The sequence below is a fragment of the Rutilus rutilus genome (assembly GCF_951802725.1).
Source record: "Rutilus rutilus genome assembly, chromosome: 8".
NCBI lineage: Eukaryota > Metazoa > Chordata > Actinopteri > Cypriniformes > Leuciscidae > Rutilus > Rutilus rutilus.
In genome coordinates, this window is record NC_140222.1 from 8,941,334 (window position 1) to 8,961,273 (window position 19,940).

General features: G+C 38.1%; 1 protein-coding gene and 1 long non-coding RNA gene across 2 annotated transcripts; both read left to right on the top strand.

The window, feature by feature from the left end:
* The first annotated feature begins 4,034 nt into the window (after positions 1-4,034).
* Positions 4,035-5,455, top strand: LOC311296079. The gene is made up of 2 exons (XR_014628485.1): positions 4,035-4,468; positions 5,026-5,455. It is a non-coding gene; the product is annotated as an uncharacterized lncRNA (long non-coding RNA).
* A 5,084-nt stretch (positions 5,456-10,539) lies between these two features.
* LOC311294936 (uncharacterized protein) lies at positions 10,540-19,465 on the top strand. Its single transcript, XM_084416046.1, has 4 exons — positions 10,540-10,708; positions 11,430-11,750; positions 18,601-18,756; positions 18,964-19,465. The coding sequence occupies exons 1-4, from the start codon at positions 10,660-10,662 to the stop codon at positions 19,098-19,100; spliced, it is 663 nt and encodes a 220-aa protein (XP_084272172.1). The 5' UTR covers positions 10,540-10,659; the 3' UTR covers positions 19,101-19,465.
* The last annotated feature ends 475 nt before the right edge of the window (positions 19,466-19,940 follow it).

Sequence of the window (19,940 nt, forward strand, 5' to 3'; positions counted from 1 at the left end):
TCCAAAACACATAATGGTTAACTGTGACCCCCCTTTTTGAGAACATTAAAATGCACTATTAAAATTAGGTTCTAATTAAAGAATGCTTTGGATATAGACCTCAGTTTGGTCTTGTTTTAAAGAACACACTTAGCAGATTATTGCTGAAGTGAAAGCACTTCAAAAAATGAAAGTATGAAAAAGTAATGGAAGTGTAAATTTACAGTAAATCTGTCACGGTTCACAAATCTTTGTGTTCATTTTGTGGATCTGTTGGTGTGTTGTAGGTGTTGGGTCTATGTGTGTTGCTTGTTTGTTGCCTATAGTGACCAGCTCCTCACTCCAATCAGTCACTTCAGCTGCAGCTATGGCGCTTTTCCACTGCATGGTACGGCACGGTTCGGCTCGGTACGGTTCGACTCGGCGCGGAACGGTTCGGCTCGCTTCGCTTTTCCACTGCGTGGTACGACTCGACTCGGTACGGCACGGTTCGGTTCGCTTTAGCTCGGTTGCTTTTCCATTGCAGTTAGTACCGCTTCAAACTGGGTGGGACTGATCGTTATAGTTGCCGCCTCTACTGCCATGACATCATCGTAAACGCGCCACATTTCAAACGCACAACACAGGGGATGGTGCTCTTGATTCTCGGCATGTGGATGTTTTTAAATTAAATTAAACGTTCTTATAATGGTTTACTATATGGAAGGAAAATTCTTAACGTGTAATTAAACGTTGCGTTCATATTCTGGGCTCATCTGATTTTTTGTACATAGCATAGCCTACTTTATGATTTTAGTATCATAATGATTAATAAATGCACGCACAATTATCCGTGAACTTGATTTGAACAAATGCCTTTCAACTTGTGTGTGCAAAATTCAGAATTAAATGAATGTGCAGCAATCTTTACAAATAGAGAGTCTAGGCCTAATGTAGCCTACTGTTTTAAACTACTGCCATTAAAAAAGCGCATTTAATGTTAATGTTATGTTATTTTTTTCCATCTGCCTATGTTGATTATGAAAAGTGAACAGCACGAGTAGAGAGACATGGAGCGAGTCAGACATAATTTTGACCACTTCATTAAGTTTTGTTTTGTAGAAAACCTTTCTTTAAAGTGAATTTCGTGTTATATAAATTGTATCTTAATTTTAATAATTTTTTCATCAAACAATTGCCTGGATTGAATAAGATGCAAAATAGACAATTTAAAGGGATAGTTCACTTTGAAATTAATTTTTGATATGTTTTAGCTTACCTCAAGGGCATCCAAGATGTAGGTGTCTTTGTTTCCACAGTAGTTTCAATTTTGATATTTTTAGGTCAAACCGTTCTTGTCTGTCAGTCATATAATGCAGGTCTATGGTCACTGGCTCAAAACACAAGCACAGAGTCCAAATTAAAACAATTCCCCCCCAGCAAACACAGAACGTTGGCACAACGTAGCCAACCTTCTAACAACGTTTTAACAACATGGCCAAAAGGTTGCTATAACTACGTTGTGTGGTGAAGTTGTTACAGCGTTGTCACAATGTTGACATTAAACCATCGTTCAGGGCCATTGCTTAAGGTTGTGCCTAGGGTGTCTTGACAACCACTGGACTACATAATGTACTCGTCACTGCTAGTGATGGCCAAATTAAGCGTTTCGAAGCATTATTGCTTTCTGATACAATTGTGTCGAAAATGGTTCATTACTCGAAGCTTCATTCAGATAGAAATTGCAGCACCATCTCCTGGTGAAGTAAATGTAATGCAACAAAGCTGACAACCATAAAATGCAAGTAACGCCCCGTTTATTACGTGTTTTTACCGAGGCGATCAAAGCTGAAACAGTGTTAGTGCTGTGAAACTCAGTTATGTAGGTGAATTTTACAGATACTGATGAATTTCATGTGTTCACCTTGATAATAAAACATGATGTGTGTGTGTAATTATTTCTTTAGACAAGGACAGAAGATCAGACCAGCTTAAAAAAAAGTTGGAAACCATCACAGAAATTCTAATGGTTTATATTAAAATAGGAACCATTGGCTTTTACCATTTAAACCACTACATTATTCTTTTTTGTAGTGTGTTAGGGACATATTCCATTAGGATTTAATGCCCCCACCAATACAACCCAATTACACATATCAGTAGACCCACAGAGACCACTATAATTCCCATTACAACCAATAAAATTCCCATGAAAACCATTAAATCCAATAGAATTTCTGTAATGGTTTCTATAGTTTTTTTTTACCTTCACTTTTATAAGAAATACAGCCGCCAGGTTTCAAACCTGTCAACACTGGATTGGGCTGTCAAAGCAGTCAGGTGGTTTACTACAGGAGTGAACCAATAGGCTTGTTCGACTTGAACCGGCGCTGCACAGACCGATCGGTTTATGACATCAAAGTACCGCGAGAGCAATTCAAAAGCATATAGGAGCCGTCTACTTTCTATTCGCTCTCGCGGTACTTTGATGTCATTCACCGATCGTTCTGTGCAGCGCCGGTTCAAGTCGAACAAGCCTAGTGTGTTTGCTTCAGAAGTCATTTTCACGTGACTAGTGACGTAATGATACAAGCTCCGAAGCAGTGGTTCATTGCAAGGACCGTTCGAGTTTGAAGCAAGCTTCGGAGCGTCGGTGTCAGACGTAACATCACTAGTCACTGCCCTGAAGCGGGAAAATCAGCCTTTTAAATTCCAACCACCTGTTGTTGGGCTCATGTGTTCTCATTCATCATCGAGCAAGGATACGTGAGTAGCCTATTGCGTTTAGCCTAACAGTTACCTCAGCTATCAAACACAACCTACAGCTTTAATTTCTAATGTGATTAATGAAGCATCGCTCCGCTCGCACTGTTTAGTCTTTCGTTAGATTTTTCCGCTATTTAGTCTCATTCGTTTCTTTGCTCCTCTGGATTTGTGGATATGTTTCCCCGGTGACACCTGCTCGGCTACTGTCTGCCATACAGACCCGGTTTTGTTCATTAAATGTTCTGATCTGCCTTTGTTTTTCATGTTTTATTTATTATACTTAAAATAAATGTGTATTCGTTGATTTTTTTTTTTTTTTTATATATCACAAATGTATGACTTTTGGAAGTGCAATTTGATTATATGCAATTTTAATAAAGTTGAATTAACGAAACCTTCTGTCATTTTTACTCTTTAAAGTGTAGGCTACACTTGCAGGTGTTGATAGCCCCATTAAATAATATAGATAAACAATAAATGATAAAAAGTATATAATTATCTAACAAAATACAACATATAAAAATATTGTCAGAACGTCGTCTCTCAGTTGCTGAATGTCGCGCAACAACGTTGCTACAGCCCTGTCACGTCTTACAATTCTACGTTGTTACAATGTTGCGAGCACGTATACAGCGACGTTGCCATAGCAGAAATGTTAACGTGCCAGAGACGTTGCCACAACGTAAATGTGTTTGCTGGGCCATCGTCCAAATGAAACAATTCCCCATCATAAGTACACATTGATGGCCTAAGACACGAAACGAGCGGTTTGTGTGAGAAAACGAACAGTATTTATATCGTTGTCTCTTGAAAACAGCACACGTCCAAATGATCTGACGGCGCGGGCGGGTATAGATATATACATAGATGTCGCCTTGGCTACTGCAGTTCATTGGAACGAAACCGTAGCCAAGCGACATCTAGTGTATATATCTATACCTGCCCGCTGGCGGGTATAGATGTATACACTAGATGTCACCTTCGCTACTGCAGTTCATTGGAACGAAACCGTAGCCAAGGCGACATCTATTTATATATCTATACCCGCCCGCGCCGTCAGATCATTTGGACGTGTGCTGTTTTCAAGAAATAACAACAATATAAATACTGTCATTAGCGCCATTAACTGCCTATATCTAGCTGGAGTGAGTTAAGCTGGGTGTCGGTTCGTTACTCATGTCTTGTTCTCGTTGCCAGTTACCTCGTCAGAACTGCTTGCTGTGTTTGATCCCCGCATTCTCCTCTGAGTCCTGTGTGGGGCTGGTTCGGTCTGGGAATTTACATCGACCAGTCTCTTGTAGTGCACCCTGAAGCTGTGTCCCAATGTGAAGTCTGCATCCTCCGAAGTCCGTATTTGAAGGCCGATTGCGTCACAGCGGCGCGTCGAAACGTCACAGCGGAGCGACGAAGGATGTCCCAATTCAAAGGCTGCACACTTCGGAGGTCGCATTTGAAGGCCGATTGCGTCACCGCGGCGCTATGAAGGCTGTCCCAATTCAATTCTGCATCCTCCGAAGTCCGTATTCGAAGGCCGGTTGCGTCATCGCGGCGCGACGAAGGCTAAAGCGACGCCAAATGCACCCTTCGTTTCCCCGTGAAAGGAAGGATGCATAAATGGACACTTTGCGGACTATCCTACCCCATAATTCATCGCGCGGCGGTGACGACAACATTTTTATAAAAAAATAAAATAAAAAAAAGACGGCCGAGAGTTCGCTGGTGGACGGCAAATTCACATTTAAATGTAAGTATTATGTTTTCATTTACTCAAATAACTTAGCTAGTGAAACCTGAGTTAAAAGCCACAAGTTTTTCTTTCTTATAAACTTCACCTTAACTCCATCACCATTGCGTGGCTTCATTTGTCAGGTGGTCTGAGGCAAAACTTGTGCTAATAGTTTAATAATTGTTTCAGGGAGCAAGGAGCAGACAGCTCAATTTATTAAACTGCAATTAAAAAAAAAAAAAAACTAAATAAATTAAATGACATTTTATTGTAATATTTGCACTAGTCTGTCAAACTTGTGTAAATAAGAAATATCACTCACCCTATAAAGCCCACAACAATAGGAAAAGCAGTACCATAGATGAGGCAATGGGGTTTCACTTGTATGTGTTTTTGTAGTGCTGTCATGCAAGCCATGTCTACAAAGGTTTTAACCAAATTTGAGTATTCATGAATATGATTTCTGAATATGAATGATTTTAAAAATACAAAGTAAGAAAGTTGAGATCACATCTTTGCTGAAATGTATTGTGCTGTTGTTGTTAACAAGCCATGGTTAATTTGCTCTGCCTTAGGATTGCACGTGTCCTGGGACAGGTGATGGTGTGAGTGGGAAACCCTCGGCTGAAACTTGGCCCTGGTTTGTCCTCATGGATGAGATGTTGGGACAGAGGCATTGCACCCTCATTGCCTCAATCCCTGAGGACACACCAGGGCTGAGTTCAGCAGTGTGTGACCAAGAAGAGGAGCCAGGGGTAGCAGCACCAGCACCACGAAGAAGGCGAGACAGAGAGGACGAGTTTTTGGACTTGAGAGAAGACATGGGACTGCAGAGGCGAGGAGAGCACAAGAGAGAATGGACAGGCTGTTTTCTCTTCTTGAAAGAATGATTGAAAAATATGTATATATATTATATTCTTTAACTTTTTTCACTTATATTTTTTTAAAAGGAAAAAAATTATGCAACTTTAAATGTGTAAATAAAAGAGGATTCATTGCTCTGGACATTGTTTATTTTTGTAATGACAGTCATAATTTCTACATGAAACAAATTCTTCTATAACGTTTTTCCCCCAACTATTTACAACAAACGTTAAACATCTCAAAATCAACATAAACATTTAAATTGTACAGTACATAAAATAAGAAAAATGATGTAGACTTATTCAGCTGAGTTGGAGACACTGGTGTGCTGCTGGACCGGGATGGGCTCCACAATAAAGGCCCTGGTAAGGCCTCCTGCTGGTGGGACATCATCTGGGATGCTCTCCAGTGTTTGACTGCATATTTTCACTATCCACTAAGTTGTCTACCAACAGGTTTGCAGGGCTGACTCATGGAATAAATATTGAGATACTTTATTACACTGAAGTACTTTTAATAACCACTAATACCGCTTTGGCGAAAAACTACTAGTCATATATTTCTAACCCTAGTTAAGCAAAATTATCTTGCATACTCTAATGTACTTAAGGTATCAAGAGTAAAAGTAAAGGAATTCTGGAGGGGAAAAAAACTTGTCAGGGTTTTTATGATGGTTCTGCTTTTACATTACTGCATATGTTGCATTTTACTTCGGAATATTTTTAAGGTTGATACATTTATGTACTTTTGTGTAGTTTATTGTAAAACAATGCATCATATTGTAAAATAACATAATTTTGTAGTCCTGTGTGGGAAAATCACTTCGAGTAGCCTACCGGACCGGTCTAGCCTACGGAGGATTGTTCTTGTCGCCTAGCAACAGTAGTGACTGACAGCTGCCGATCACGAGCGGGAGTTACATTCGCACTGGACTTTATTCAACTGGGTTTTTATATTCAAATAGGGTTGAAAACCTGTGTAAATATATTTACCAAGGTCCATTTATGTGCATAATAAAAAAAGAATACACTAGCCTACAAAATCGCATCAAGGTAAGATATAGCCTAAATGAACATTTGAATCTTCGGCTAAGCCGAAAGTACATGACCTGAAACATCCTTAATACCATGTCCTCCAGTAAAATATAAAAAATGACAATTCTGGCTCCATAGCTGTTTACTTAATTTTATCAAATGAATTGTCAGGATGGCAGCATAGGCTACTCTCGCACCGTTGCTTGGCGCCTGGAGCGGTAATCGGGAACACCTGGCTGCGCAATTAGGAAATCCTACGAAGGCTGCATGGTGTGTCGTTCGGAGGACGCATAGGCTGCATCGTTTGAAGTCCGCAGCCTTCGAAGGATGCAGTCTTCACATTGGGACACAGCTTGAGTTTCTTCCTTGTCTGTGATTCCATTTTGAGTTCCTGCATTGCACCCTGAGTATTCCTATTATGGTATCGTCTGTCAAGTTTCATCAGTCTCCTGCATCTTGTCTGATCGGAGTACTTTGTCTAATAAACTTGAGCTACTTGCATTTGGATCTGGAACTCGTTATTGTGACATAAACTGTACTTAATATTTCTTTTATATAAAATATATATTTTACAAAATATTTTTTACTATAAAATTACTATAAAATCAAAGCCATATATCTAACCAAGTTGTGTTAAAAATTTGAAGTTGATATCACAAATTGAAGTTCCCATGAGATTTTGTTTACCAAAAATAGCCATCCGGGTGACATAAATTCCATTGAATTGTATGCATTCTGCTATAACAAATTAATACATTTCTGTCACAAAATATGGAACCTTGAGACTCAGACCTTTCTGACAATATGTGTAATGACAGGTAGTGACCGAGGTGTCGTTGTTCTAGCCCGGGGCATGAGGAGCCGAAGAAGAGATAGACCGGATGTTTTTGAAGTTGTTGTTCATGCTGTGAAGCTAATAAACTGAACACAGAGAGAACTCACGAGTCTTTGTCTTTAAAGTATTAATAGATGCCTGTAAAGGATATATACAGACATTACAATATGTCTTTTGTCAAAATTAGAAAAGGTTTTGATCATAAATTATGATGGGCAAAGAAAACAAATCCTGTTGCTCTACCACACTTGGCGTGTTTCTTGAAACATAAGAGCCTAAAATGCCATTATATTACTATATTTTGCTATTTATTATTATTATTGCAGAAAGAAAGTAATGTCTTTGGTTTTGTTACTTTTAAGTCATTTGTGTTATTTATTTTTATTTATTGTTAAAAAAAAAAGAACACATATAACACATATAATTTCCGGTGTTAAAATGAAAACCTGAAATATTTAATGGCTTACTTATTTAATAAGTAGAGAAGATTCAATATACAAAAATATTTTATTTTGATTATGTTTTTAAATAAATTAGTATTATAGTTAATATTTTCAGATTTTCATAGCATGTATATGAATTCCGGTACTTTTTTTTTTTTTTTACCTTTAAATGGCATACTTAAATACTTGCATACTTACAAAATCCCTGAAGGGACCTTGGCAAAAATAAAAAATATACGTGCTCACGAGAAACTTTTGCGTGAGTACGAGAAAACTATCGCGTGCTCACCATAGACAGTAAAAGAAATGGACACAGCGACCCCATAGACTTCAATGGTGTGATGGAAATTCATTATTTCTTATATGTATTTTGTTTTCCAAATTGTTAATTTCATTTAGTCATGTGTTTGGGGTTTCTAACACATGAAAGAACATGAAAGAACATGAAAGAACAAACAGACACCTGGGGCACGAGAAAGAGTTTTAGTCAAAGAATACAGGGTGTCGTATAGTAGGGTCCCAGGCCCCCTCCTGAGGGAAGCAGGAGGTCATTTAGACTGTAAATGAAGGCCTTTTGGCTTCTCAGGGACAAAGAACAGCATGACCTGCCCAGGGGGGGTAGAAACCAGTCCATACTAACTTGAGATATAAGATGTCTTTAAGGAAATTTACAGAAACTGGGAAAGGAGGAGTCAAGAATGTCAGAAACCTGTATAAAATGTCTATGTTTATTGAGTCCAGGAGGCATTTCTGTTTCACAATTGGGTGGCTGCAATTGTCAAAAGAATCCTCAGAAGAATAAACCCTTTTCTCATTATTACAATTTTGCCTCTTAATGCTTCTTACGCCTGTTGATGCTATGTTTCTCATTGAAAATTGAAATTTGCTATTACAACGGAGAAAAGTGAAGTCAATTAGAAGCACTCACTTCCTGATGGCTGAGCGTACTGCGCAGACTCAAACTGAGCTTGACGACGTAGATGTGACGTGAGCAACCCGTCTGTCTTCTAGTAGCTGTGCCAAGAGAAATCTGAATCATTCCCTTCCGAAACTTGCAGAGACGGAGAGTGTGAGTAGGGCTGTCAGTGAGCTAGGAGCAGGAGAAACTCCTTCGACGCAATCGTTAGCCTATTTTTACAAAAACTGTGTCTACGGGGTGGAGAAAACTTTTCCTTCGTCAAAGCAGAGACCAGGAGACGTTGGGATCGCGTTCAAACAGAAGTTATTCTTTTATTGAGAACTCTCTGTGCGTAGCTGCAGGTTGTCCAACAGTCTAACTCAAACAGTATACATTGTAGTTTATATACATTCCAAGGGGGAGGGATTTACATTGAGGTTGAACAAAGCATGTAAATGAAGTATACAGGTTTAGGAACCCGCCCTAGACTCCAGAGTGTTACCAATCCTAATCCAATCATCATAACTATTCAAACGCATAGAGGCTAATCCAATCAGTCTAACTATTCAACGGCTGGGGCTCGGGCTCCAAGAGCCATTAAAGACAAAAGGTTAATTTGTAATGTTATGTTAACCAGATGAACTCTTTCTTCTTTAAACAAACTGTGCACACCACAGTAGAGCTGTAATCGGGCCTTAAAAGTTCGGCCCGAAAAGGCCCGAGCCCGACAGAGTTTGGCCCGAGCCCGACAAGTACATTTTGATTGACAGCTTTTTAAAAGCCCGAACCCGTTACAGCCCGACTGTCCAAAAGGCCGTCTATCAGCAGTGATAAGAGTGTCGGAGAATAGCGCGGACACGCGCTTCACACCGCGAGCCGGCACACGCACCACTCTGCGGAAAAGGGATAGAAAGAAAAAAAGAGACTGCGCCGCACGCACACAGCTTTGTCTTTCGTAAAAAAAAAGGAGTAATTTATACATTTTTTAACATCACTCGTCTATGATGGCAGTGAATAGTGATCAGTATCAAGCTTTTTTTTTTTAAAGATGCACAAGTATCACAGAATAATCCCATGTGACACATGCTTTATATCACAAGTGTTCTGGGGGTATGATAGGGTATAATTTGCTCAAATAATGACCATTAATAGCATTTAAACAGTTTATTTGCACACAGACAGTGTAAAGAATGGTCATATCACACAAACGTTCATTGAGGGAAAAGAGTGAAACAGTGACAGAGCAATTTTCTCCATTCATTTTCTCCATAAGGACTTTCTAAACCAGTTCTAAACCAGTTCCAAGATGAACCATGAATTCATCCGCTGATCCTCGATGACTGTGTGTGCACAATGTGTTATTGAAATACTTCATATTATCTGATTAATTACACATCTAATTGCACTGTTGTATAGATAGTCAATATTCCTTTTTTACTGTTTCAGTCTAAACATGTTACTTCGGCTGATGTTTTTTTTTTTTTTTCATTAATGGTAAACGTTTGGCACCCTGTGCTGGCATGGGTTTTTTTTTTTAGTGTGTGTCTATATGTAAGAAATATAATTGTTTACCACTGTATTTGTTTTGAAGTCACCATAATGGTGATTAGTGTCCAATTAGCTTGGGATCTTAGACCTTGTATATTTCAGAAAATAATTAATAATAATTAATAATTAATAATTAATGAAAACAATTCAGAAAGTCATAAGTGTGACAAATGGAAACATTTGTTAAATTTATAAAAAGCTACAATATGAAATAAGTCAATTAGTTGATTTTAAACTATTCTTAGCATGAATATGAATATTTTATTTTAGTATTAATCTTAGTTATTTCACAGTCATAAATGCTTGTAGATGAAACTTTCTTAGTGAAGCAACTGCTGAGATTAATCTTTAAAAGATCTGACAAAACCAACATCACCTAATGATGTACAGACATACACAACACAACATTTGGGGGCGGGGTTTCGGAGAGAGGGCGTGTGTTTGGAGGCAGGGGCGTGGCCTAATTCAGTCTGGAGGAAGTTAGCGAATAGTTAAGATTGTCAACACTTGTTCTCTACACATCTTCACTGCAGACACTCACAGGTTTAGACTGACTGGAACTATTTCAGACCACTGAACTGTTGAAAATGTTTCACACATTTGCTTTTTGCTGTCTGTGCTGTTGCTGTCTGGTTGGTAAGTTAGACAAGTTTATAATTTTTTACAGTTGCATATTGTTTATGTGGAGCTCTGATGAACTTCAGTTCCACCTCACTGTTGAATTTACTTGTTTAACTCTTAACACTAAAATAATACAATGTAAAATATAAGAAGAGGTTCAGATAACTGTTCTCCACTGTTTCCATCTTTTTTCATTTCTATCTTTATACCTTCTCACATTTTTTAATAATTAAAAAAAATAATAATAATTTCAGTTAAAGCTTCATTAAAGGCACACTATGCAGTTTCAGTTTTTCTCAAACAGCGACCCCTAGAGTTGCTGTGGAGTACTTGTTTTTAACTGTCGTAAATACCACTCACGCAGAGCCGTCTCTGCACTCTTCCGACCGCGCTTTCTTCGTTTTCTTCGTCGACTCTGCCATGATTCACGTCTGAAATGCGTGCTAGTGTCTTCCATAGAGGCTGCTTCATATGTTGATGTATGTGACGTCGTGCCATAAAGCAAGTCGTGATTCTCCCGAGATTTGGCGGGGTGCCACCTCTCAAACCTGCATTGCTGGTTTTGCCAGCGGCGTCCCCCCGCTTTGCTATCGGGATAATTCGCTCTACTACGAGTTTGTTTACCATCGAAATGATTCGAAGCTGTTATATTAAGGTACAAATCTTGCATAGTGTGCCTTTAAAACAACTTAAAGTTGAATGTGTGACTGAGAGACTGTTTCTGTGTGTTCTTCAGGAGTGTGTGCTGACACAGATGCAGTGAAGTCAGTGTCAGTGATGGAGGGAGATTCAGTCACTCTAAACTCTGATACTGAACTAAAGGATGATGATGTGATTGACTGGAGGTTTGGAACTAACGGGCCTCTAATAGCTCAAATCAATAGAGAGCTTGATGAGATCTTCATATCTAACGGCACTGATGGGAGATTCAGAGACAGACTGAAGCTGGATAATCAAACTGGATCTCTGACCATCATGAACACCAGAATCACAGACTCTGGACTTTATGAAGTGACCATCAGAGGAAGCAAGACCACATTCACTGTTACTGTCTATGGTGAGTAGAGAATTACAGCTCACTCTATTATATATTACAGAAGTGGCATTTTATTGTTACAATTCTTCTTAATACAAAATAAAAATAAAAATAATTAATTTTTTGTGATCTTTGAAATTTCTCTATGACATTGTATTTCCATTTTAAATATGAATCCATATAGGCTTCTAAAAACAGTGAAAACTGACCATGAGAAAAGCCTCTAACTTTTGTAGTGTTGATAATTTGTCCCTTTCACACCTGTCATACTGTCATAGTGTTTTAAACTCATAAAGCTCACTCAGAAATGAATGTCATGCAAGCAATGGCCAGGCGCAAATATGATGAACTACTGTATCTCCACACAAAAGCTTTTTATTTCTGCACACTGAGGATACGTTACACATCAACAATGTGATAAAATCGGAATAGTTTTTTCTTCACGTTTTTCACGTATAGATGACACCATTGTCAAAAATGTATACAGCAATGTATTCTGCTGCCAGGCCAGTAGTTGGCAATGTTTGTAAAGAAAAACTAAACCTTCTAAAGACTGGACACATAATACACATGCACATGATGTCACCGTTTTCACAAATTTAATTTTTTTGTAGTTTACACAGACACGAAAAAAACTCATTTTATCACACTGATGTAAGTTCAAATGTTCATCTTTTAAATAAGTTTGGTTTTAGTTAGTTATTTGATGTTGATTTAAAACGGGGGTGTGACGGCCTGAATGACAGCTGTGATTGACAGCTTCTCTTAGCGAAGTAGTCACTGAGGCACCAAAATACTTTTTTGAGGATTTTTTGGAGGAGATTGGAGTTTCAACTTTAATTTAGTAAATAAATTTAATTTAAAACTTAAAGGGGACATATCATACTAAATCCACTTTTTTAGCCCTTAAATGCATTTTGTTATATATTTGGAGTGTTTAGAAGTACAGAAAAGTTGAAATTATTCTCTTCAGGTGCTTCGTTGATATCTTTATATTCTGTTTTGGTCATATTTTTCAACCTGTTCCGATTTTTCTGTTCTCTATGACGTTTTTTGAACTATTACGTCACAGTATTTGCAGTGGAACTGCCAAATAAGGACATTGACTTCCGGCCCAACACTTCGAGCAATCCGCCATTTTTATTTCTCGCTGCAATTTTGTAGTCCAAGCTAAAGGATGCAGAAGTTACGAGAGGGTAACTCAAAATGTTCGGTTGTTGGATGTAGTAACCCACACGCTTCATTACACCGTCTAATGTAGATAAACTGCCGCGCTTGTGACAGGGCGCATGTTTAACTGAAAGAACGAGCAGAGAGAGAGACCGGGTCGCGCGCGCGCTCTCTCTCTCTCTTCGGAGCCAGGCGAAAGTGTAAACAAGACATCACCGTCTCCAAACTAGACGCTGTCTTGCTCTCTCTCCCTCGCACATATTAATCATAATAAATCGACACGGTGGTAAAAGGTCAGAAGACCAAAGTTTCATGTGTAAATACAGTAACACATCATTGCGATACATCCATATGAAGACGTTGTTCTGCAGATTCATCATCTTCATTTTCATCTCGCTCCGGCTCCGGCTCTGGCTCGAACATGTAAGGCTGGCTGGACAAGTCTTCCGTTGTTGACATTTTGTTAATAACGTGTGAATAAAAAGTTTCTGTGCCGCTAGATAATCATATCTCTGCTATCAAACTACAAAAATGGCCGAACGGGGTGGAGTTGAACCGAGTGTCACCGCTGCAAACTGGAGAGGGGGCGGGGTATGAAGTGTCTCAATTGTATTTAAAGAGACCGCACCAAAACGAGTTGCTCTCAGACGCACATCAGAAAAGGTGTAGAAAAGGGGCCTGTGGAGCTATAATAATGAGGAATTCAGACCCAAGCATTGCAGTTCCGCTTTATATAGACTACAAATGTATGATTTATATGTAAAAAGGCACGATTTAAAAGCATGATATGTCTCCTTTAAGCAGAGTAGACCAATCACAACAGACTGGGCCATCTGACCAATCAGAGCAGAGTAGACCAATCACAACAGACTGAGCCATCTGACCAATCAGAGCAGAGTAGACCAATCACAACAGACTGAGCCATCTGACCAATCAGAGCAGAGTAGACCAATCACAAGAGACTGGGCCATCTGACCAATCAGAGCAGAGTAGACCAATCACAACAGACTGAGCCATCTGACCAATCAGAGCAGAGTGGGTTTAGAGAGAATGAATCTTCGAACAAACAGTTTTCAGCCTCTTTGTTCAATGTTCATAATGAGAAAAATAAAGTGTGGTTTTTTTTTTTTTTTTTTTTTTTTTACAGTGAATGCTAATGTCTGACAAAAAAACACTCTGTGATATCTGGGAATGTGAAATATTGATATACTGTATATCATACAGTATATTATATGTACGTGAAAAGAAAAGATTGATGTTCAGCTGCATATGCATTTCCATGATTTGCATATTAATGCTGTGAGCTTGCAGATAAGCAAGTTTCAGTAGAAGTTATTTCCAGCTCTAGCGACTGTTAGAAGTTATTTCTAAGAAGTTGAAAAACATATATGTTGGTCTGTCAATGACAATAACAAGTGAATCATTGTAAGAATTTATGTATGCACAAGTGATGGTTTAATTAATAACCTTTTCTATTAGCATAAGAGTAACAAGCTTTGTTGCAACCGCTAGCGTGTATCATGCAGGGGGGAAGTAAGTCGACCGGAAGTTGAAGTCGGCCGCGTGTCGCCATCTTGTAGCAGAACTTCACCTGCAGTTAGCATCCCTTTGACTCCCATTCATTTTGGCGTCACTTTGACAGCGAATAACTTTACATCTGAGGCGTTTAAAGACTCCATTTGTCCATTATTTATTTCTAAAGAAACACGACAATGTATAAAATGCTCCATTACCTTGTAGCTTATGTTATGGCCCCGTAGAAGCAGTTTTTGTAAAAGTAGGCTAACGATTGCGTCATAACCACGCGACTCTCTGTCGCACAGTAGAGAGATTACCGTATGGACGGGAGGAGAAGCTCGCAGGCAATCGGAGGGACGTGGAGGAAAAATGACAATATAATTAATCAGAATACCTAACAAAAGTTGCTCCTGCTCCAAGCTTATGGACAGCTCCTACTCACGCTCTCCGTCTCTGCAAGATTCGGAAGGGAATGATTCAGATTTCTCTTGGCACAGCTACTAGAAGACAGACGGGTTGCTCACGTGGTCCGTGTAAAGCTTTGCTCGGTTTGAGTCTGCGCGTCAGGAAAGGAAGTGCTTAGAAATCGCTAAAAATGGGCTTCACTTGTCTCAATTGAGTTCCAATGGGGTCGCTGTGTCCATTTCTTTTACTGTCTATGGTATCATGACACAAACTAACCACCATCATCATGCCATGTGACTGATGCTCTATACTAAAACTTCCTTCAGCAGACTGTGAAAAACACATGATTATCTGACACTATTAAAACCCTCCAAGAAACTTTACCACTTTTATAAGTCATTAATGGAAAGAGATGCTTTTTGCCCGCAAAGGTTTATAATTACAGTCTTTTTTAAGGCTATGCTAACCAGCTAAACCGTGAGCCTCTGTTGATATGGACGATTCTTTGAGCCCTGCTCATATGGAAGCATATGGGTAGCAAATTTCAATTTGAAATGTAATATTCAAAATGACAATGCAATATGTAAAATGGCAATGCATTTCTGTATTTAAATTTTAATTTTTCAATACATTTGTGCATCGCTTGGTGCAAAATGAAAATGAAAATTCAATTATATAATTTACATTTGCCATTTCATACACTAGTTTTAATATGCAAATTGAATACATATTTTAACGCTTTATAAGTTGCAAAATTAAAATTAAAATGTATTACAGAAATGATTAGATATGTTTAACATGTTCAAGCAAAACCTGTAGCAAAATTGTAATTTAAATGTTATTTTTTCTTAATTGCATTTGCACTCACAGTTAAGACACTTGTGATTGCATTTCCATTAAGTGTCCCGCAATGAATGTAGCAAAATTCAATGTGCAATTTGAAAATGCATTCTGAGACGATCACGTGTCCGCCCCGCCCTGTCAATCAACTGCGTTGCACGGCAACAGGTATACATACGCTATGGTGCGTATTTTGAGGTATTGGAAGGAAACAGGGCGGCGGCAGAGCTGATACGAGTTACATTCACTAGCAGATGAAGTGGAGTGTGAACAGAGAAATGGTAGTGTTTCCGAAGATTATTACGCGTCTGCAGGTGATAGAACCAGTACGATGTTGGACCGTCTGGGAGAATGTTCTGCCTTATCAGGCGTCAACATTATGCTGAGCTGATGTGGTCTGGTGCTGGACTGTGTTTATGGTTTTGTTTTGTATAAAATATTCTCATTGTCTGATACATGCTTATCTTTATTCTTATTACTATTAACTTTAATAGCCAATAATGTTGGAGATCCTATAGTTTTCCCTTACAAATGCATAGGCCTATTACTCTGTGATCACATATGACAAAGCTCCGTTGGTATTCGGTATTAACAGCGAAAAACGTGACCGCTCTTTTAATAACTGACTGTAATGTTCAATAAAGTGACGATCGAATGTGATGTGTGTGACCATCTCTGTTTGCAGCTGTATAATCATAAAATATGAGGCAGACATGCGAATCCCCTTTCTATTTTATAAAGCATATTGAAGGTATTAATCATAGACTGTAAAAAATATTATTACACAGGGTCACGGAATCTGACGGGTCAAATTCATCGACCTAGCCTTTTTTGGGTGAATGTGGAGCAGGTCGAGGGCTGTCGACGTCATCGTCTATAATTCAGTGTCTAATATTTAAAAAAACGAAGTAGCACACGAAACTTTAACCTGCTCAAACGATCGCACAAACAAACGAGACTATTTTGGGTGAATGTGGAGCAGGTCGGGGGGCTGAGTGACCTCAGAATGACCAATAAATATTATTTTAATATTTAAGAAACCGAAGCAGCACAAAATAAACGTTTATCAGCGCAAATTAGCACAAACATATGAGAATTTTGGGTGAACGTTGAGCAGGTGACGTCATCGTATAATTCGGTCTAATATTTCAAAAACTGAAGCAGCTGCACAAACAAAACCGGCACAAACCGAACAAGATCTATTTTATTTGGAGCATGTGGAGGCCTGGGTGACAGAATTACCTATAAATATTATTTTACTATCTAAAAAACAGAAGCAGCACAAACAAACAAAAATTACAGCACAAACGAAGTAAAACGATTGAGCCTATTTTGCGTTGGGGGCGGGGCCAACTTCACGCAGTGATTGACAGGGCGGGCACGTGATCGTCTCAGAATGCATTTTCAAATTGCACATTGAATTTTGCTACATTCATTGCGGGACACTTAATGGAAATGCAATCGCAAGTGTCTTAACTGTGAGTGTAAATGCAATTAAGAAAAAATAACATTTAAATTACAACTTTGCTACAGTTTTTGCTTGAACATGTTAAACATATCTAATGATTTCTGTAATACATTTTAATTTTAATTTTGCAACTTATAAAGCGTTAAAATATGTATTCAATTTACATATTAAAACTAGTGTATGAAATGGCAAATGTAAATTTTATAATTGAATTTTCATTTTCATTTTGCACCAAACGTTGCACAAATGATGGGAAAATTAAAATTTAATTACAGAAATGCATTGCCATTTTACATATTGCATTGTCATTTTGCATATTACATTTCAAATTGAATATTGCTACCCATATGCTTCCATATTTGCTCAGGGATTGATACAGTTATGGTTAAAAGTGATGTCTGGAGGGGATGTTTGCACAATATTTGCTTTTAATGACACTTCAGGTTTGATAATCAAAATATGAGGAGTATGTATTGTATTTTCTGCTAAGACAGAACATGAGATCAAACACCCTGCAATAAAACTATAAAACTATAACTAATCTGGAGAGAATATCTCAAAGAAAGAGCACATAGGACACAGGCTTGCTCAAACTTCTCTTCTTCTTTATACTTGTCTAATAAACTGGGCATTGTGAACTGCAACGATTGTTGATGAATGCATTTGTTCCTCTTTTGTAATCCGCTTTGGATAAAAAACATCTGCTAAAAGCATAAATGTAATGTAAGTGTTGGAGAAACAAAGCTTTGCTTACCAATGCTCTCTCTGAACTGGACCAGAAAAGGTTTATTAGATTAATCTGGTGTATTGCGCCATCTAGTGGCCACAACGATATACTTCATTTTATTCTTTAATAACATCCATTTTACATTTCTTTGTTAATTACACTCTTTTCATTTTTTTATTATTAATTTATGTGATATTGCTATTCTATTTTGTGTCATAATTGTATGCAGCAACTAAATGCATGATGTAATACATTTTTGAAGGAATGAACTACAATCCCATGATGCAACATGTGCCAAGATTCTTAGATTTTCTTTGTTTTTCTTCAAAAATATCAAAGAATCAATAATTGTATATTATAATAGTAAATGTATCTCTCTAACATTTGTACTATTGTCTGGAGGATAGTGCTAATTGTCCTGCACAGTGTTAGGTAGCTGGTCTTAAAATAGCAGGTTTATCCAAATATTTAAAAAATATGAAAAGTCTCTTTCCAGAATCTTAACCTGCTCTGCTGAGCTGTGTTGGAGCAAGGGTCTTCATCTGACACTTATTATAATAATGTGTGTGTGAATAAATGTCTTTGCACCTATTTTTTACAGTCTATGCTTTGCACACACACACTGTGTCCCATTGTGAAATCCCACAATCCACTTTAACTTTTAGACACTGTCTCCTCAAGAACATCAGGACTGTCCGCTTTGAATGACTGTGACTGATATTTTTATTTTTCTCATGTTTTAGCTGCTCCTACGCCTCATCCTTTCACCAGCAGAGACGCATCATCATCATCATCATCATCATCATCATCATCATCATCATCATCATCATCATCATCGTCGTCAGGATTGCCAAAATGTGAACATGTTAACATCACTGAACTCTGTCAGACATGTGCAGGTACATCAATGGTCATATGAGCTTTTTTGCTGATTTAGTCCCAGGAATGCATTAAAGAAATAATAATCTAAAAATGAAACTAACTTACTCATGTCATTCTAAACAACAGGGTTTTTGCAGATATCTTTTGAGGATATCTGAGTTCCTGACAGAGAATAAAAATCAGCCTGTTGAAAATCTCAATTCTTTTTTATCATTGCTCATTAGTTTCCCCAGAAGGCCACGCCCCCAGTTGTGATTCAGTTGAAGCTGTGCTGCGATTGGTCGTCACTGCGCTGATGGGCGTGGCTTCTGCGCTTGCTGTTGTTCTTCTGGTCAATGATGTCAGAGCTGCAAGAGGATAACAGGAGAAAACAGAGCAGATAACATTGAATTTATCCAGTTAAGCATGTTTTAGAAAGATTTAAAGTCAACATTTCATTTAAAATATTTCTGTTTTTATCACTGTATCTACTCAAGACTATTTTGGAAAGATTTAGAAATCTGTATTCACTAGTTCATCTATAAAATGTTTGATCAAGTAGTCGGAAGTAATTAAATCACCATTAAGAACAAGTTTATGAATCTTTATTACTTCTTAATAATAATGAATAAATGTATGTTGTGTATCAAAATGGATCATCCATTTGTATCAATGATCATCATTGTGTATCATGGTGACACATAGTCAAATAACAGATGACAGAATAAAAGATTATTAGGCCGCTGATATATTGGTTGTGGTCATTATTTTATTCATTTTCAGAGTGATGATGCAGTTTTAAATCTTCTTAGGGTGAGACAACAGTCAGAACATATCAATAATTAAATTGAAATGGCTTTTATGGTGTTTAATGATAGCTATATTTTTTCTGCTATAGAGCTGGTAAGTCCCGCCCCTTCCGCTAACCCTGCTGGACCTCTAGGTTGAAAAATCGTCAATGCAAGTGAATGGGAGAAAATAATTATTTTCTGGTCCCGTTTGAATTGTGCCATGAATGTGAACATATGTTGTCTGTGAATTTTTTATATCATTTTTCGTGTGAAGAATGCTACAATTTAGCGGGTAGAAGTTTGATACGGTTAGACTTTGTGTGAGAGCACTTTGTGGACTACAACTCCTCGCTGCTTTCGACGCGTTTGAAACGTCACCACCATTCGCACACGGACACTAGCTCACGGATCCCGCTAAACATGACTGTGTC

Bases quoted from the DNA above. Each gene is read 5' to 3' on its own strand.
- LOC311294936 (XM_084416046.1), top strand. From the start codon at position 10,660: ATGTTTCACACATTTGCTTTTTGCTGTCTGTGCTGTTGCTGTCTGGTT. The intron at 11,751-18,600 runs GTGAGTAGAGAA...CTCATGTTTTAG, and splicing joins ATTCACTGTTACTGTCTATG to CTGCTCCTACGCCTCATCCT. The intron at 18,757-18,963 runs GTACATCAATGG...ATTGCTCATTAG, and splicing joins ACTCTGTCAGACATGTGCAG to TTTCCCCAGAAGGCCACGCC.